Source organism: Mytilus californianus, unplaced genomic scaffold (genome assembly GCF_021869535.1).
Source record: "Mytilus californianus isolate M0D057914Y unplaced genomic scaffold, xbMytCali1.0.p SCAF_5, whole genome shotgun sequence".
NCBI lineage: Eukaryota > Metazoa > Mollusca > Bivalvia > Mytilida > Mytilidae > Mytilus > Mytilus californianus.
Window position 1 is genome coordinate 11,001,476 of NW_026262701.1, and position 18,671 is coordinate 11,020,146.

General features: G+C 30.1%; 1 protein-coding gene across 1 annotated transcript in view; it reads right to left on the reverse strand.

The window, feature by feature from the left end:
• LOC127701460 (probable G-protein coupled receptor 158) overlaps positions 1-18,671 on the reverse strand; it is a 62,321-nt gene that overhangs the window by 37,667 nt on the left and 5,983 nt on the right. Inside the window, exon 2 of the mRNA XM_052205328.1 lies at positions 4,189-4,372. Within this exon, the coding sequence (XP_052061288.1) occupies positions 4,189-4,372 (184 nt within the window). The remainder of the gene's footprint in view (positions 1-4,188; positions 4,373-18,671) is intronic.

Sequence of the window (18,671 nt, forward strand, 5' to 3'; positions counted from 1 at the left end):
CTCACAGGTTTTGGTTTTATAGCTCTTCACGTGTTTAGGTCTTTCAAGTGTTTGCGTTTGATCATTCCTGGGGATGGTAAATCCAGAATAGTGCTTCAAACGAACGAAATTAATAAAGTTTTATGTTCATTTATTATTTATTCATATTCTGCCAGAATAAAGAATGTGAAAAAAGCATGACCTTGGTCAATGCCAAAGTAAACATATTCAATATTGACAGGATATAGGACTATCAGTTTTCATAACTGTACAACAAAACATATTTAGTAATATTTAGTAATATTTTAATTTATCAAAAACAAAGTCAATGTTAGTACCGATAAAAACAATATTCAATAATCTTACTATGATGGTATAAAACAAAGATTTTGGCTTTCATACCACATATCCTTATTTTTATATGGTGTTGAATTGATAACCTATTAGATTACGTGTATTCAAAGGATTAATGAGTTAATATCGATCGTATCTAAATCTACGGATTTGATAAACAACCTAACCGTAAAAATGAGGATGTGATAACCCAATTTTATAAGACAGCCAAAGTTCAAAACCAAATCTTAGTGTCTATGTAAGAATTTAGCAAAATTTTAAGTAACTTATGGTAATAAAATACATGACTTAATAATTTACTAATCATACAGACATTACGTTCATCAATATCGATAACGTCACTACAGACAACAGCATAGCAAACAAGTTAGGAAATATGAACACCATTAAAAGGGCCCTGAGGAACATCGCTGTCCTAAATAAAAGGAAAATTAACAATGTGAAACAAAAAAAAATGTCTCTTTTGTTGGAAATTTTTGTTTTGATTTTCCGCTGTAAAACTAAAATATCCAAATCTAGATATAAACAAATATTGCTTTGAATATTAGATTTATGTAAAGTAAGTTCTCTTAGGTAAATTTTCACAGTACAATTAGAGAGTTCTTGATTATATAGGACAAAAACATGTCAAAGTAACGGTAAGTGTTTTCCAATTTGTTTGTAAGAACGGATTACAAAATATATTATTGGAAAGTCAACTCACCAAGACGACAGGGGTGTTTGTGTGCACGCAAATCTGGTTTTACCCAACCACAAAGGTGCCTTTACTGTTTGTTGTTTGTTGCTGTTTGTATGTATTTGTAAGTCAATTTGTTTTGGAGGAGGAGTCGGGCTTGGTGGTTGAAACAGTTTGGTGTACCCTCCAAAATGATACTTTTGATCATTCCTGGTATCATTTTTTGTGTATTGTTTTATTATTAAATCAATCAACAACAGCAAACTATTTTACATAGTGTTAAATTGTTGAAATCTATTTTTCTGGCGAATTACAAGCTTATTGGAAAGAAAACTAACCGAAATCACTATAATGTTTATTAACAATAAATTTAATAACGGACCAATAATTGTGCATATCAAATCAACACAAATAGTATAACAGTTACTGTCTAATCATTACGAACTATGATGATATAAGAGCAAAATAATGTTTTATCAATTAGGTTGACACTAATCAAATAATAGCTATAAATTTGATGCAACAATTGTCAACGCATCGTCAAGTATTTATTTATATTGCTTCAAAGATCAACACATTCTGAAATCATGATCAATTTCACCATGCCAATTATATAAAATATCTCACACCATCAAAGAATATGTGTCGGATTAAAATCATAGCCGTGCACCAATTTGTTTATCTGGCCATGCTAATTTAATAGAAACAAAGCACGTATTGAATAGAGTCAAGTATTAAAAAATCAATTTGCTTGTTAGAGAATAGAATATAATGTGAAATCGTTAAAAGAAATTTGGATGATATGTGATGAAAACTTCTCTATGACATGTCAGACTATAATTGCTATGACGAACAGACACGTTTCAGGATAGAATTCTAGCAATGCATATTAAAAGACACAGACGCTGTGTGAGATAAACGACATTATGATTTTAACTATTATTATAGAGTAAAAACGCAGTGAACTTGACACCTCGCGTTCTTTAAATTAATATATTTTACTGTTGGTAGACCGTCGTCACTGAATGATATTAATTGCTTAAAATTTATGATTCGAACATTAACATTTATCTTCTTTTTTGTTCTGCTATTCAGACATCTTTTCATTGCCCTAAAGTTGCATTTATTCATGGCAAATGTTGGAGCTTGGGGTACAAGTTATCGCAGCACATATTACGTTTATTCATTTTTGTTTTAAGATGTTTAAAACATTTTGTTTTAGAATATGTATTTCGAAGGGTAAAGCGTTATGTTTACCCTTTGTTGAATCAAGTCAATGTTTAACTTCTCTTCGCCATATTACCATACTCTACTCATTGCATGCGACGTATCGTCTTTCATTCACATGTCTTGAGTAAAACTACGGAGGTCATCATTGGAATATGAAATGCATTCTTTTACAGAGTTCACTTCAATATTTTGGTGGGGTTTGTTTTGCTCAATCTTCAGATTTCTGGGCAGTATTATGATGGCGGTTATTTGTTTATTTATATTTTTACTTTTGCAGTGAAGTTTTCTGTCTTTCATTTACTAATGATTTTGATTACCGCTACATCATTTTAACCTTCTACCCTTTAAAGGTGTTTATAATTTTGTCAAAATAATATAAAGTTGTAGATTTGAAATTAAAAGTTTGACAAGTTACTCTTCTATTACCTCTTACTGTTTAAGCTAATATGATGATCCTTTACCTAAATCTATGACGAGCGTGTGTGCGTAAAAAGAATTTTGCGTTGTTGTATTTTAAGTGTAGTATCCCCAAAGAAAATACTAGTAATCCAATAATGTTTGGTCCAGAACACCAATTTAATACGCAATAGACTATTGCATTCCTCCTGTAACGGTTTTTAAATATCTTGATCCTCAGAGGTATGTCTAAATTATCATCTATTCCAACATGACAAAGAAATCAACTATAAAAACTGTACATTTCATCGGTAAATTGTTTCCAATCCTTCCGTTCCATTTTAATAAAATATCTTAGAATATGGTATAAAGGAGGCATCTCAGTACACAAAATAAGACCAAAATTTATATAAACCCTGCTGATACTTTTGATTTAATTAAAAACAAAGAAATTAAAGGGTTTTTAAAGTGAGATATTGTCTTGTAACATTTCTGAATTTATCCAAACAAACAAATCTGCTAAATTTATTGTACTAGGCCACACGATGAACAAATATCTCTTTTATTCAATTCCTTTGGCAGTTATTGAAGTCTTTATCTCCAACAGCGTCCACGGTTATACAAATTTAATATCAGATTCTATTTAGACTGTGTATATTTAGATAGTCTTTAACAAAAGGTCATACCGATATTAAATTCTCAACAAAAATCGTTCAGACGGTTTACTTCTAGTCAGAACAATTTAATAAAAGTCGAGCACTAGATCGTAAATCTAATAAGTTAACTTTTCTTTTCGAAATCACCTTAAAGAATAAAACTGTATTTGCATAAAAGGGATATTACTTAGTCCAGATTGCATTCTTTTACTAAATGCGTTAAATATTTTAATGAAGAAGCAATATATCTGTTCGTCAACATTCAATTCTACTTTTGTTTAAAATTCTTCAGGAATATGTTATTGAACCGGGTTTTTTATCTATCCAAAAGTTTCTGTTCTTTTAAACAAATAGTTTATTTAATTCCCAATATTTTAAACTCGTAAAACCAAATACATTTATTAGACAACATAAAAGAGATATGTAGAAATAAGAAGATGTGGTATGAGTGCCAATGAGACAACTCTCTACCAAAGTCACAATGTGTACAGAGTAAACAATTATAGGTCAAAGTACCCAAACAGCAAGTGTTCACTTACAAAATTGTAAAATACTACTTCGAAAACGTCTAAACGAAATCAGGGTGAACATTAAAAGACGATATCATCATTTTGTTATCTTAAAAACTCTGTTTAACTGTTTAAGAAAACACGAAAGCATGCACAAAACTACTATAAACTTCCGGCAATGTTTTTTTATTATCATTAATACACAATTCAATCTTCGATTCTAAAATGTAAAGAAAATATATATATAGCCGGTAACTACATTCAGCATAAGTAGCCGGTACCATACTGGCCATTATGCTTTTAAGTTTTTGACAAAGGTAGACAAAAAAGTCATAATTACATTTGCAATAAAGGTGTATAGACTTTCATATTAATTAGTGGTACTCACTTAAATTTAAAAGATCCATTTTTATAACCAAAAAATGGTACTGTATACGTCATCATCCAGATATTTCCGCCTCCACAATCAAAATATGGTTTGCTCCAGTGGCCATGTTCATATGTAACTGATATTACTCGGTCAATTATGCGTTCATCGTGGTGAGATTGGTTATAACGAGGCTGTATATACCCTGCAACATATATTGTATTCAAATTATTGTACTGTTATTTCTTGGTAAGATTTATATTAATGGATGCAAATTGTTTTAATGTTCGAATCAAACAACATGTAGACCGAACTATTATTAAAGAAAAACAAAATGGTGTCATATATAGATATAAGAAGATGTGGTATGAGTGCCAATGAGACAACTCTCCATCCAAGTCAAAATTTATAAAAGTAAACCATTATAGGTCACAGTACGGTCTTCAACACGGAGCCTTGGCTCACACCGAACAGTAAGCTATAAAGGGCCCCCAAAAATTACTAGTGTAAAACCATTCAAACGGGAAAACCAACGGTCTAATCTATATAAAAAACGAGAAACGAGAAACACTTATGAACCACATCAACAAACGACAACTACTGAACATCAGATTCCTGACTTAGGACAGGTGCAAACAAATGCAGCAGGTTTAAACGTTTTAATGGTACCAAACCTTCACCCTTTTTCTGAAACAATAGTGTAACATCACAACATAGAAAGACACACTATAAAATATTAACTGAAATAGCTTAACTCAATCAAAGGACATATTAACACCATTTAACATACACTGAACAAATAAATTTGACCTATGACACAATGTAAATACAAAATAAATAAACTAAGGGAAGAATAATAAAAGTAACATGTTATATCGGTAAGAAATGTTTAACAATTAAAGAAAAACAATATGCTCGAACAAAACTATCAGCCATTTGCAATAACTTTAAACACAGGTAAATGAAAACAATTTTGTTGTTAGGTATACGTGTACAGTACCAATAGAGAAAGGAAGTATTTTTACAAAATAAATAATTTTGATGTTCATAGTACGAAGTGAAAATTTATAGTTATACCAAACACTTATCAAAGCTGGTATATAGACCAGATATAACCCTGAATAACATTAAATAACAAAAAAGCAATACAATTAGTATCAACAGGTCAAATAAACAAGAAAGTACGATTTGAGAGTACTCGCAGTTACTGACAGCTAGTTAAAAGCCAAAACAATTATTAATAAAAAATCATGCATCAGAGACTAAAATCAACAGTCAAAGAAGACATGACTAGTGCAATGCCAAAAATAAATGTATCGACAGGCAGTAGGATAGTTAGGAGTTTAACCTCTTTATAGATCCAAACGAACGTGGGTGTGTCTTTATACATCCCACTTGAAAAAAATACAAATTTAGTTATGTTTAAATTTGCTGATGACAAAATCGATATTAGTGCCAATGTAAACTATATTCAAAGATCAAATCCTCATTGGTAAGATAACCTTTACTAATAAGTTTGTTTAAAGGTTCGATGAGTTTACACGGATCACATAGTGATTTCCGCGCTTTAAGTACAATATTACCGTAAAATTTGGGATGTGAAATATCGTTTTTAATCAGTTTTCTACAAGTACAGCCAAATTTACTAATCAAATCTTTATATCTATGAAAGAACTTAGCAAAAGTTTTGCGTAATTTATGGTAACGAAATCCTTGATTTAATAATTTACCAGTGATGCATTGATTACGTTCGTTAAAATCTATGACATCACTACACACACGGGCATAACGAACGAGTTGGGATATCTATACACCGTATGATGGAGCCAAAGGAACATCGCCGTCTAAAAAAGGAAAATTAACAATAGGGAATGAAAAATCGTCTCTTTTGTCGTAAATTTTCGTATGGAGTTTTCCTTTAGAGATTGAAATGTCCAAATCCAGAAAAGGACAACTACTGCTGTTTATGTTAGATTTAGTTAAAGTAAGTTCTATTGGGTAAATTTCGGTAGTATATTTAGAGAACGAAAAAATATCATCTAGATAACGGAAGGTATTGTTGAATGTATCAACCAAATGTAACAATGACGTGTCTTTACTGAGTTTGGTCATAAACTGAGATTCATAGCAATACAGGAATAAATCTGCTATTAAAGGGGCGCAGTTAGTGCCCATAGGAATACCTACTACTTGTCGATACACTCTATCGCCGAAACGTACATATATGTTGTCCAGGAGAAAATTTAAAGCTTCAATCATATCTTCACATTTCCAGTAGGTGTATCTAGCATACTTTCCTTTTTCGTTTCATATCCCCATTATCATTTTTTCAGATTATCCAACCTTTATATTTCAAATCTACGCTTATAATCAAGTCTATTCACAATATGTATGTATGCAAATTTTGATAATAACCTTCCATCTCTTTTTTTTGTACATGTCCACTGCAAGGTCATTTTTAAGTTTTTATACAATGAAAATATTGTGCGTGTTAAACAATAGTTTGCTTGTCATTGGCAGCGAAGTTAATTAACAAGATGACAATTTTGACAGAATAATAAACAGATATGATTATAGTTTATGATATTTTTCTAACATTAGCACTTTTAAACAATAACATTGATAAAAGTATGCTTCGTGTAGTATCGGTAAGATGCTTATCAAAATAAGAAGATTTGGTTTGATTGCCAATGATTCAACTATCCATCAGAAACCACATGACGTAGATGTAGACATCAATAGGTCACCGTACGGCCTTCAACAATGAGTTAAATCCATATCGTATAGTCAGAAATAAAAGGCGTTAACATGATTAAATGTAAAACAAATCAAAACAGAAAACCAACGACCTTAGTTATGACAATACAATAAACGAAAAACAAATATGACAGATATCAACCAACTACAGCCACTGACCTACAGGCTCCTGACTTGTGACAAGCACATAAAGTATATGGCGGTGTTAAACTCAATGATCCCCTTACCTAGGACAATGGACAACGGCAATACAAACGAAAAACTGTTAAAATCATTTTAAAAAGTTTCTACTCATCAGATTGACACAAACCACAAAAACAACTGAGAAAAATGACACATAGCACCGATATATTAGAACTTGCAATAAATGATAGCTACATCAGGCCAATAAAAACTTAAAATAAATCTTGTCTTACATGATTCTTAAGCAAGATTTGTTTGTTTCATTATTATTGTTATTCGTTTCTATACTCCTTTGATAGATTTAAAATAAATCTTAATTTTCGATATTTTTGCTTAATATCTTGTAATGAATAGAAAAAAATATATTTGTATTGATATAAAGAAGAATAACATGGAATGTCTAAGCTTCAATCTGAAATAAACAGTGTGAATCTAAAACAAAAATGAACGTGAGATTGAAAATCACATTACCAGAATTTACATGCATGCACAGAAAATTGTTTGTTTACGTCAGCGAAAATCATATACAATTCATAAAAACCAACAACATTACTTTCCAATTGAACATAGAACATAGGACAAACTTAGCCTAAGGTTATTTGAAAAGCCATGTTTATATTTTAAATTGTCATCCCGTGAATGAAAGAATGTACTGGGTATTCGTCAATGAGTCAGTAACCCAACAACAAAAAGATTTTAAAAGTACATAAACAAACAAACCAACATATAAGACAATGACAGGTTAGTTTCTTTGTCATATTTCAAGGTAAAATTAGCTCTGATTTGAGTATTACATTAGACATTTTTTATTTTGGCAAGCAAATCTGAAATAATCGCATTGAACGTTTGCTTTTATTGTTGTCCTTCAGTTATTCTTATAAAACAAAATAATAATTCTATTAATTTTTGGTGTTGTAAATTTCACATCAAAATACATCATAATCTAACTTCCTGCTATGGTATTTGTTTTTTTTTTTTTTTTTTTTTTTTTTTTTTCCATTTAGCCTAAAAGAAGTTTTGTTATGGTTATATTCAAAGTTGTTTGCCCTTTTGACACACATTTGATGAATAAAATTAGTTATTTGTATTTGGAAGTTTCTTTATGCAGGCAAACTCGTTTTGAGTCAGCAATAACATCTTGAAAATATATTTAAACTTAAGATGTCCCCATTATTATTATATCGTACTATATAAATTGAGCGAGTGTTCTTTAACTACTCTTACAAGCATCAATACTAAAATGTATAGTATATCTGACGAGCTGTAAAATCCGTGACTATACAGGGAATCAGTGTTGATCTCTAGGGAGATCAATCAAATACTAATTCGGTTTAAATTGAAGCAGACAGTCAGAATATACATCGTTATCTTTCCATTTATCATTGTTATAAGTGTCTGTAATCTTCAGGTTTGCTATGGGATAGACAAAAAATGATGACACGGTCAACGTAGATGTTAAGACCTCGATGTCCAATTTATATTAGTTATTACACATTGTAACATAACAATCTATTGGGGATTGAAAGTAAGAGTAAATAAAACAATTCATTTGTCTACGAGCTAACTACACCGGAATTGAAAGATAAACAATGTTATTAAAAAGATTTATATAATCAGAACCACCTTGGAAAGATTTCTTAGAAATCTAATTCGTATAATGATGTGATGAACAATAATCAGTATTATAACAATTAATGTCGCGAAAAAAGACAACGATAAAAATATATTTTCTATCTGCTGTCGCTATATGAAATAAGGAGATGTGATATGATCGCCGTTGGGACAACTATCCACGAAATAACGTGGATGCAAGCAACTATAGGTCACCGTACTCGCAGTTACTGAAAACTTGTTTAAAGCCAATAATAACTAATAAATAAAACAGATTTAATGCTACGACGTCATAAACAGTTTGAAAAGGCATGACATTGTACAATGCACAATATAGGTACATAATATCGACAAGATGTGACCATAAGTTTTCATAACTGTAAAGCACTAAATATCTAGTCATGTTTTAATTTATAAAACACAAAATCTAGAACCGATAAAAACAACATTCAGAGATCTTATTTCGGTGTTTACATGTAGGAGCTTTATAAAAAAACATTACCATAATAAATATGATGAGATATCCAGTTTGTAATAACAATTTAACAAGTACAGCCAAACTTCAAAACCAAATCCTATCTGAAAATTTAATAAAAGTTTTAAGCCCTCCATGTTAAGGATGTATTCTTCGGATGTTTCAGTCTGGTTGAAATCTCGTTCGGGAATTATTTCCAAAACATGTGATACAAGTGGAAAATATCAATGAATTTAAAAAACATTATAATCAGACTAAACTCTGTGAAAAATTATGTACTTACAATAAGTGGTTTTTGAGTAATAAAATTTTCAAATTTTATAACCAATCCGGTCAGGGTCATCAGCCAAAATGTTGAGAAAATGGTTGAGGGTACAAAGAAATGGTTTTACCAAAAATATGTACATCCCATATCAATTTTTTCAATCATTTATAACAAAGAAGTTGAAATAATATGCTTTTTGTTCTAAACAAAAGAGAAAAATCACAAATTTACAAAATTGACAGCATGATCAATTTGACACGAAAAGAGCAATAAAATTTTATAAAACTTTCTAATATTAACACCAACTTATAGTTTTTGTAAGTGATATTTATTCAGATTCGTCCACTTCATATTTAGTGGAAGTATGAAAAAAAAATTAATTGTGAAACTGTGTTTTTTTCTTCATGATAATAGCCCAAAAATGGGTAAAAAATGTTGAAAAATTGGTACTTTCAAATGGCTGTAGCAAAAAAGAGAAGTGCACCGCCATATGGTTTTTTCTTCATCAATTAATTTCTTACAGTCATATAAACCCAAAAAATCAGGTTTAGAAAAAAAGTTTAATTCTAGAAATTTTTGGCTCCTCAGAGGTGTACATCCTTAACTAAATCCCTGAATTAATAATTCAGCAATTGTATATAGATTGCAATCATTGAAGTCTAAAAGGTTTTAGACGAATCTCTACCGAGTTTGGCCATATTCTATGACTCTTTACAATACACGAACAAGTCTACTATGAAGGGCAATTGGTGCTCATAGGAATACCTACAACCTGTAGATAAACTTTATTGCTGCAACGTACATTGATGTTGTCAAGGAGAAAAATTACAGCTTTAATCATCTTATCACTGTTCCAGTAGGTACATGTATTTCTTTCATATTCACCTTTTTTTAATTACCTTTATATGAGTTGCAGCAAACAAATCTGCGATCAGATTTTTCAAATGATCATTTAATTCAATAGTCTGCTTACTCTTCCGGAGCACCTGAGATCCCCAAAGTTATTGGTGGGGTTCGTGTTGATCAGTCTTTAGTGTTCTTTGTTGTGTGTGGTCTATTTCTTTTTTCTTGCCATGGCGTTGTCAGTTTTTTATATTTGATTTATGAGTTTGACTATCCCTTTGGTATATTTCGCCTCTCTTTCATAATTGAAAGGACCATCAAAAGAACGTTATTCAAATTTCAAGAGAATATCCAAAAGATTGTTTACACTCCAAAACTAATTAATCCAATAATTAACATATGATTTCTATACAAAAGTTTTCTAGACGTTTTCAGTCGGCATTGCTTTTCTTTCTTTCTTTTTTTTTTTTTTTGTCTAAAGCTTTGATTTTATCATGATATCAAACAAATCATCATTTTGTTTTACAAGATATACAACTGTACCTACATTTGCTTTACAATACAAAAGATAAACCGAAGCCTCCCGCGTCTAGCTGCGAACTTTAACGGTTGGTATCCTCACACAAAGAATTAAAACAAATTGTAGGGAGTATTAACCTGCCAGAACCATCAATATACATTCTTGTTTACACAATAAACGCTAATTTCTTGATTTACATCAAATTATTTTCTTTAGGAATTCACTGAATTGAGATTTCCGTTTTAATTAACACGCTTTACATACAAAGCCACGTTGCTTTGTTACAAGAATAAAATGATTGATTAGATAAAGTCCTCGATGAATGTTTCAGTGTAAAACTACAAAGCAAGTCCAGTGCCACCGCTGTTTAATCTAAATTTTCTTAATAAGCTAACAAATAACGTAAAAAAAATGCAAAACAACATTTTTGTTGTGTGTCCATATTCTTAACCTCTCTATTGCGCTCTTGGTAGGGAATCTAGAAAAGTATTCGAAAGGAACAATTTTTTTACGACTAAAGTGTAACATTGTGTAAGGACTTAAGATAATGGTACTCTACCTTTATCAAGTAATAAAAAATACATCAAACATGTTACCTGTTGTTATCAGATTTTTTTATCTTTTAAAAGTATCATATTGTCTTTTTACCTAAACAGGGTTTAATATGAACATATCCTTTAGATATCAAAACTAGAGGACCAAAAGTGCTTGAAAATCACATCTGGGACTCAAAGGAATTAAAAGACAAAATTTAATTCACTTTGCATAAAAAATATATAAGTTTACGATATCAAGATATAGTTTTGTGACTTATATTAAATTAATAGATACAAGACAAGGCTTTACACAAACGTATCTAAGCCACGTTAAAGTCTTTATATAAGACATTGGAAGCAAAATGTCTGTTTGGGGTAAGGCCGCGGCTAAAATCTAAATATTAAAGAGTCAGTGAGGCTATGTTGGCAGGTTATGCAGTTTGTACAACTAAAATGCAAATATTTAAGATAAAATTTAAAAAAAAAACAGATTTTATTTTTCTGAAGAACTAATAATTTATCAAAATATAAGGATGCTATTTGATAGATTTAAAATACTATAATACTGTTTTATTTTCGAATTCAAGGGGTCACAAAAATTACCTTTTCATACCTTCCAAGTTGTACTTCAAGTTATAAGTATCAGTGTTGTGTTCTTATTGTAATGTATAGTGTTTATATATGTAAAAATGTATAAAAAAAAGTTAAGTTGGTACCATTTCGTACACTTATAAAATGCCCCTTTTTAGTAAAAATTCAATAAGATAGCAGTAATACAAGGGAAACTTAACCATTATCGTTAAGTATATGAAATTATTCAAAACTACACGTTAGAGTTAGATAATACATAAAAAGGGATAATATGAATCGCCTAAATACCACAGAGTACAATAGATCACATCAACCACCAACACCCCGAATCTTCCGGAAAAACAGACACAACCAAAGACAAACAACAACGGCAAATATCAAGCCTATCCAAATAGCTTAAATTTTGCGCCGTTAAAACAGTTTTACGAGCGTTTAAACCAACTAATTTCCTATCCAGACCATATGCCGTAAAATTAAAATACACAATAACAACATATACAGTGCAACAGGATGACTGCTAATTTGAACAAAGTAAAAAATGGAAAATCAAATTTTAATTGGGAAAACAGGGACAAAATGTGCTCGCTTGTGCAGGAAGCTAGATAATGTAGCTGCAGTTATCGTATTTGTTAGATACTGACACTAAAAAAAACAAAATTCAAAAACAACACTCCTAACAGGTTTCAAGAGGTCTCATCGTAAAATCTTATATGCAATAGTAGTTATGTACAACATTTAAAATCTATGTCCGTCTATGTGAACAGTAATAGGGCTCTACTCCCCATTTATAAAAATATATATCATGTATGTTATTTCTTGCAATGTAGAATTATATATCATGTCAATGCTGAAGCAATGTTGCAATGGTATCAATTAAAACAATACTATTAATAACGATTTTTGGACAGATGGATTATGAAATCTATTTAGAAGTACAACATCCGATAAGGAAGCATACTTTTTATCAGAAGGTCATTAACATTGAGCATAGCACAAGTATCAGGAACTATATACATGCTTTGGTACGCAATTACCAGTAATCTAAATGTTTTTTTTCTTCAATTTACGGAATAATTTGTCAATGGAAGATCTATAACTTCATTTTCATTTACTATTGTGGGATTTGTTCATAGCTTGTCTAGATTCCTGACGATTTCGAGTTTGACATGTGGAACATAGACTGTAGAATGCCGATATAACATACATATATCTGTGGTGTATGGATGATTGTTCGAAACGTTTGTGAACATAACCCAGGGTTGTGCCGTCGTATACACGTGTTGGAAACATCGGATCTGATATGTATCAAGATTGGTAAAGGATTCGTATATTTCTGAGTTAAGACAACATATATTTCCACAGGAAAGATACATTTGTACAAATCAAATAATCATCCCGGAAACATTTTGTTCATTTTTTTTATACTTATGTGATGTCAAAAGCATTTATTTTGAGTATCTTAACATATTAAGTCATATCAAGCTTATATAAATTTACCATAATATTCAAAAATATGAAAATAAGAAGATGTCATATGATTGCCAATGAGACAACTCTTTGTGCATTAAATTAGTTTTACATTCGTCTTAGCAAATTGTATTCGAAATAAGATAATGCCGAAATACATATGGACGTTTACTTTTAATAGTAACGACAAAAAAAAACACGTTTATGTCACATAATGAAAAATAAAAAAATAAAACTGATTAAAATGTACTGTACTTCCATGGATGTGATAACTCTTTCTAGTTATGGTGACAAATCACTTAATCAAGGTAATGTGTACCAGACAATAAAATCTGCAAATTACAAGATGAAAACTCTCTGAACTGTCTAAATATACATGCATAGTCAATACAAACTGACTCTCACTTTAATAAAGATGTATAAAATGGTGACAGGTTCTCACGGAAACAAATCATTACCTAAAAACGTGATAACGCATCTTACGTAATTGTAATATCATCAACATTCAATATCCAAAGGAAATGCTACAAAATTGCAAATAATATTCATAAATTCAATTTGATTACCATATTAAATCTCAATATAATACTACTACATGCAAATAGACCAATGTTCAATGTATTGAATTCTGTTCTTTTTTACAGGCCAGGTAAACCATACTTTTGGAGTTAAAGTCTAAAATACAATTTTAAGAACCTTGAACTATTATGATTTTATAGGACTTGAAATGTTCGACAACACACTTTTATAAAACCAAGGCTACTTTAAAGCACTTACATATAATGATATATATCATTTACTGAAGGATTTTTTTTATCTATTTCGGCAAAACATGTTCAGAATAAAGATAACAACTAATGCTCAATCCAACAATTTTTTATTCTTTATTCTGAAATGTTGTATATCATGGCACTAGTGAACGTATTTATGTCTGAAATGTAAAAGAGCTGAGCTTGACACGATTGCCAACTGTAATATTCTTGGTGGATTTGTTTATCATTATTTCTAGGGATCAGTGGGCTATCAAATGGTATATAAAACACATACAAGTAAAACCAGTACAAGTAAAGCACTTGGCTTGTAATAATACTGGAATAGATAACAACAACGAGCATACAAAGAAAACTCTAATTAACTTTACCGTATGAAATAATGCTCACAGTTATTGAAAGTTCTACACCTGCTGATATGAAATCATGCAGGCTTACAATCTATTGTTGGTTAAATTACTTCAGAGAAGAGACAAAACACCAAAGCCATAAACAGTACAGGAACACACGATCGTGAGCAATAACACATCTGTACTGAATTTCAATTCCGAAAAAACAAACGGAACTTTCTAGTATAAAATCCCACTATAGAGATAGATAGATAGATAATTTTAGAATTCCTTAATTTGTCAGCTCTTATAACTTAATTACCTTTAAAAGCTTGACAGGTGAACAAATACTAATTTTATTTAAGTCCTACAGGAGATAAAAATACTAGAAAATATAAACATCCTTATCCTGCAGGAGGAATCATACTAGAAAATATAAACATCCTTATCCTGCAGGAGGAATCATACTTAAAAACATAAACATCCTTATCCTGCAGGAGGAATCATACTTAAAAACATAAACATCCTTATCATGCAGGAGATAAAAATACTAGAAAACATAAACATCCTTATCCTGCAGGAGGAATCATACTAGAAAATATAAACGTCCTTATCCTGCAGGAGGAATCATACTAGAAAATATAAACATCCTTATCCTGCAGGAGGAATCATACTGGAAAATATAAACATCCTTATCCTGCAGGAGGAATCATACTTAAAAACATAAACATCCTTATCCTGCAGGAGAAATCATACTAGAAAATATAAACATCTGTATTTGTGATTTAAATCGTTTGAATGTATTTTTTTAATTACTAGATACAATTTATAAATCTGTATAAAAGTCAAATAAAATTTGATTTTGTTTAATTTTTTTAACCTTTTCATATACGAACGCAATACTATTTATTAGAATGTAACTGGAGATTGACAAAAATCACACTCTTTGAAATGGTTTGAAATGAACAAAATATGCAATACTTTTGCATGTGAATTCTAATCCTTTGGGAACATTTATTACTTCAGACTCAATTGATAAAAGTAAAAATAAACACTTATCTATGATATTAGAAAGCATTCACACAAAGCATGGAAAGGTTAAGTTATGTTTGCCAATCATTTGACAATCTCCCTTCGTGCTTAGCTCACAGATTGAAAAATGAACTATTAATGAGAAATATTACCTAATAATACGACTTTGGGGTTCTGTTCATAATTTTCCCTGTTAACTGAAATGATTCAAAATTGAAATCAATATTTACGGTCAAATGTGACAGTAATTTTATAAATGAGGATAAACTGCATATATGTATCAATATGTTAAACTTGTGCGTGTGAACAAATATTAGTCAAAGTGAAGTGGTCATCATCGATCATCATATCTTAAGATATGTCTATTTGACATTAAATTCTAGGACTTCTAATCTGAAATAGTGTCAGACACTATCGTGAGAAATAACGTAAAATATATGCCATGACATTGCCATGTAGAACGAATGATTTTGGTTTTAAATAAAATAAGCTAGCAGATTTAATTTTTAAAAGTTTGAACTGTAAGATTCCTAAAGGAATAATAGTCAAAAAGGCCATAAGAATTATCATTCGTAAATTTTGGTTTATTCCAACTGATAGCGACAACAAGGTTGAGGGAGAGTGTTCATATAATTAAAATTTGACCCTGTAAAATGTGTATGTTACTATCTAAGGTAAAATATACTTTGATCACTTTTTTTTATGTTTATGTTCAGGTATTTAAGGATTTGTTTTTAGATATTTATCGTTTATATATACAAAGTTTTTGTAGTTAATACTGCTGAAACTGACTTTGTTCCGTCATGTGGAAATCTGCAAAACTTCGTTAAATGTATAGATAAAATGTGGCACATTTTTCACTGTTTACGCACACATTCTTGAAAATTTGGTTGCTTTCGGTTGAAAGTTGAAGACAGAGTTGATAACACAAAACCGGTATATACATTATTTTACCCACCCGACATTAACCAAAGATGAATAAAAAATTAACAAGATGTGCACTTCATGCAACCTGGCCAAAAAAAACATTTCCGAAGATTAGCACTGTATCTGAGGTCACTTATAAGCAAATAGTCAATTCACAATATCTTTAGTCAAAATCCAATATCAGGAAAATATAGGAGTAGTTATAAAAATAGAGAATTATTCAACCATTATTAAATGATCTATGCAAATAAGCCTTTTGCAGTCGAATTTAAATTCAATAAAAAGCTTTTATAAGTTACAGTACTTTGGATAAATCTGCAACAAGACATAATGTATACTACTTATTACATGTATGCTAATCATTTGTGCAAATGTCGCATAATTACATATAAATTCTTTATCAATCTAAATAAAGTACATAAATAAATATTGTTGAATATCTAATCAAAAAGAATTCAGTATTCTTTTTATACATAATAATTTTTTTTCAATATATAAGTACTAATACAAGTAACATCAAAGTACAAAGAACTAATTCAATTCAAAGATTTTATAAGGATACAACTATATGCAATATATTAATTTGCATGTCAAAGCTTAAAATCAACTTTCACAAAATTAAACATGTTAGATTCCATAGAAATGAATTTAATGAAAATGATTGAAACATGTTGTTGATTCGTCAATGAGACAACAACCCAATAAAGGCAAATACCAAAACATCTAGGTTGAAATATCTTCTTTAACAGTCACAAGTATTTTTACTATATGTCAAGCTCTAAAGAGCTCTAAGTCCATACATTTAGTAACTGAATTTCACAAAGTATATTAAAGACATATCAACAACAGGCTGTTCAAAAAATTGTTGATTTGAAATAAGATTATTAACGAAAATACAAAACATTACTATGATACAAGCACGAAATGGTATTAGAAGTTTATGAATACCCCAATTGATTGTTTCAAATAAAAGAATGGAATAATATGTATATTTTGGCCAAATTCATAAAACAATCAACTTACATGATTACATTCATATTAAAATAAATGGAAATATAAAGAGAATTTAAACTATGTCAATGCAAAAATACAGAAGTACCGCCTTAAAACCAAATATTAAATATCCTCCATAGAGTCCACTTACGCAACAGAAATATATAACAATTGTCTATCGATCAATATGTATAAAACAATTTTCATATCTACAAAATGTTCGAAAATTCCGTAAGGTTATTACTAGGCTTTTTGTGGTAAAGAAAAACGAAACTATCTTAACAATACAATGACAAAAGATTAATGGTCATTTACAAAATGTGTCGTTAAAGCTTTCGTTTCTTTCACCAGATGGATAGATTCAAAATTGGCGGGTAACTGCTCCTCATGTCCATAATACATCACATAATATAAGTACACTTGCGAAATACTTTTCGTTTTTAAATGGTTGTTGAAATTAGTTCTAAAGATCAACAATTCGGTAGAACTGTTGTGTTTTTCAAGAAATATATTCAACATGTATAATAACAATGTAAACTACTACTTATTTAAGTATGTTTGTAGTGTATAATATAAACTAGTAAAAATCTAGAAAGACTGATGAGCTTTATTGAGCTCTGAATGTATCTTATATTCCTGTCGCTGATATTTTAACAGTACGTTACAGTGCATTATATTTGAAATGTACGATATTCGATCTAAAGTGACTTGCTGGAAATGGATTCAGCATAAATTCATGCATTACAATCAATCTCATGAAAATTCTACAATCAAATTTACACATTTTATTGAAATTTTATCAATGATGCACGCATTTTTCTGGGTTAGAAGCCTTTATTGTCACGAAAACATACAAGATCAAATATCCTGTTAATTCATATAGCAAATCTGAAAATACACTAATTTATAAACAACTTTTGTCTTAATTTTGTACCCTATGTTTCGGTCGTCTCTACTAGTTGCATATGTTGTGTTTTGTATACTGTTATTTGTCTTTTGGTATTTTTTCGTTTTTTGTCATGGCGTTGTCAGTTTATTTTCGACTTTGAGTTTAAATGTTCATGTGGTATCTTTCGCCTCTATTTTGCAGATGTGTTTTTTTTTTTTGTTATAGTCAATGCTCAAAGGTAATGAAAGTCAGCTGTCTGATCCTTAGAATTAAGAACGCCAATTCTCAATGAATGAAAATAACACTTTACATTTGT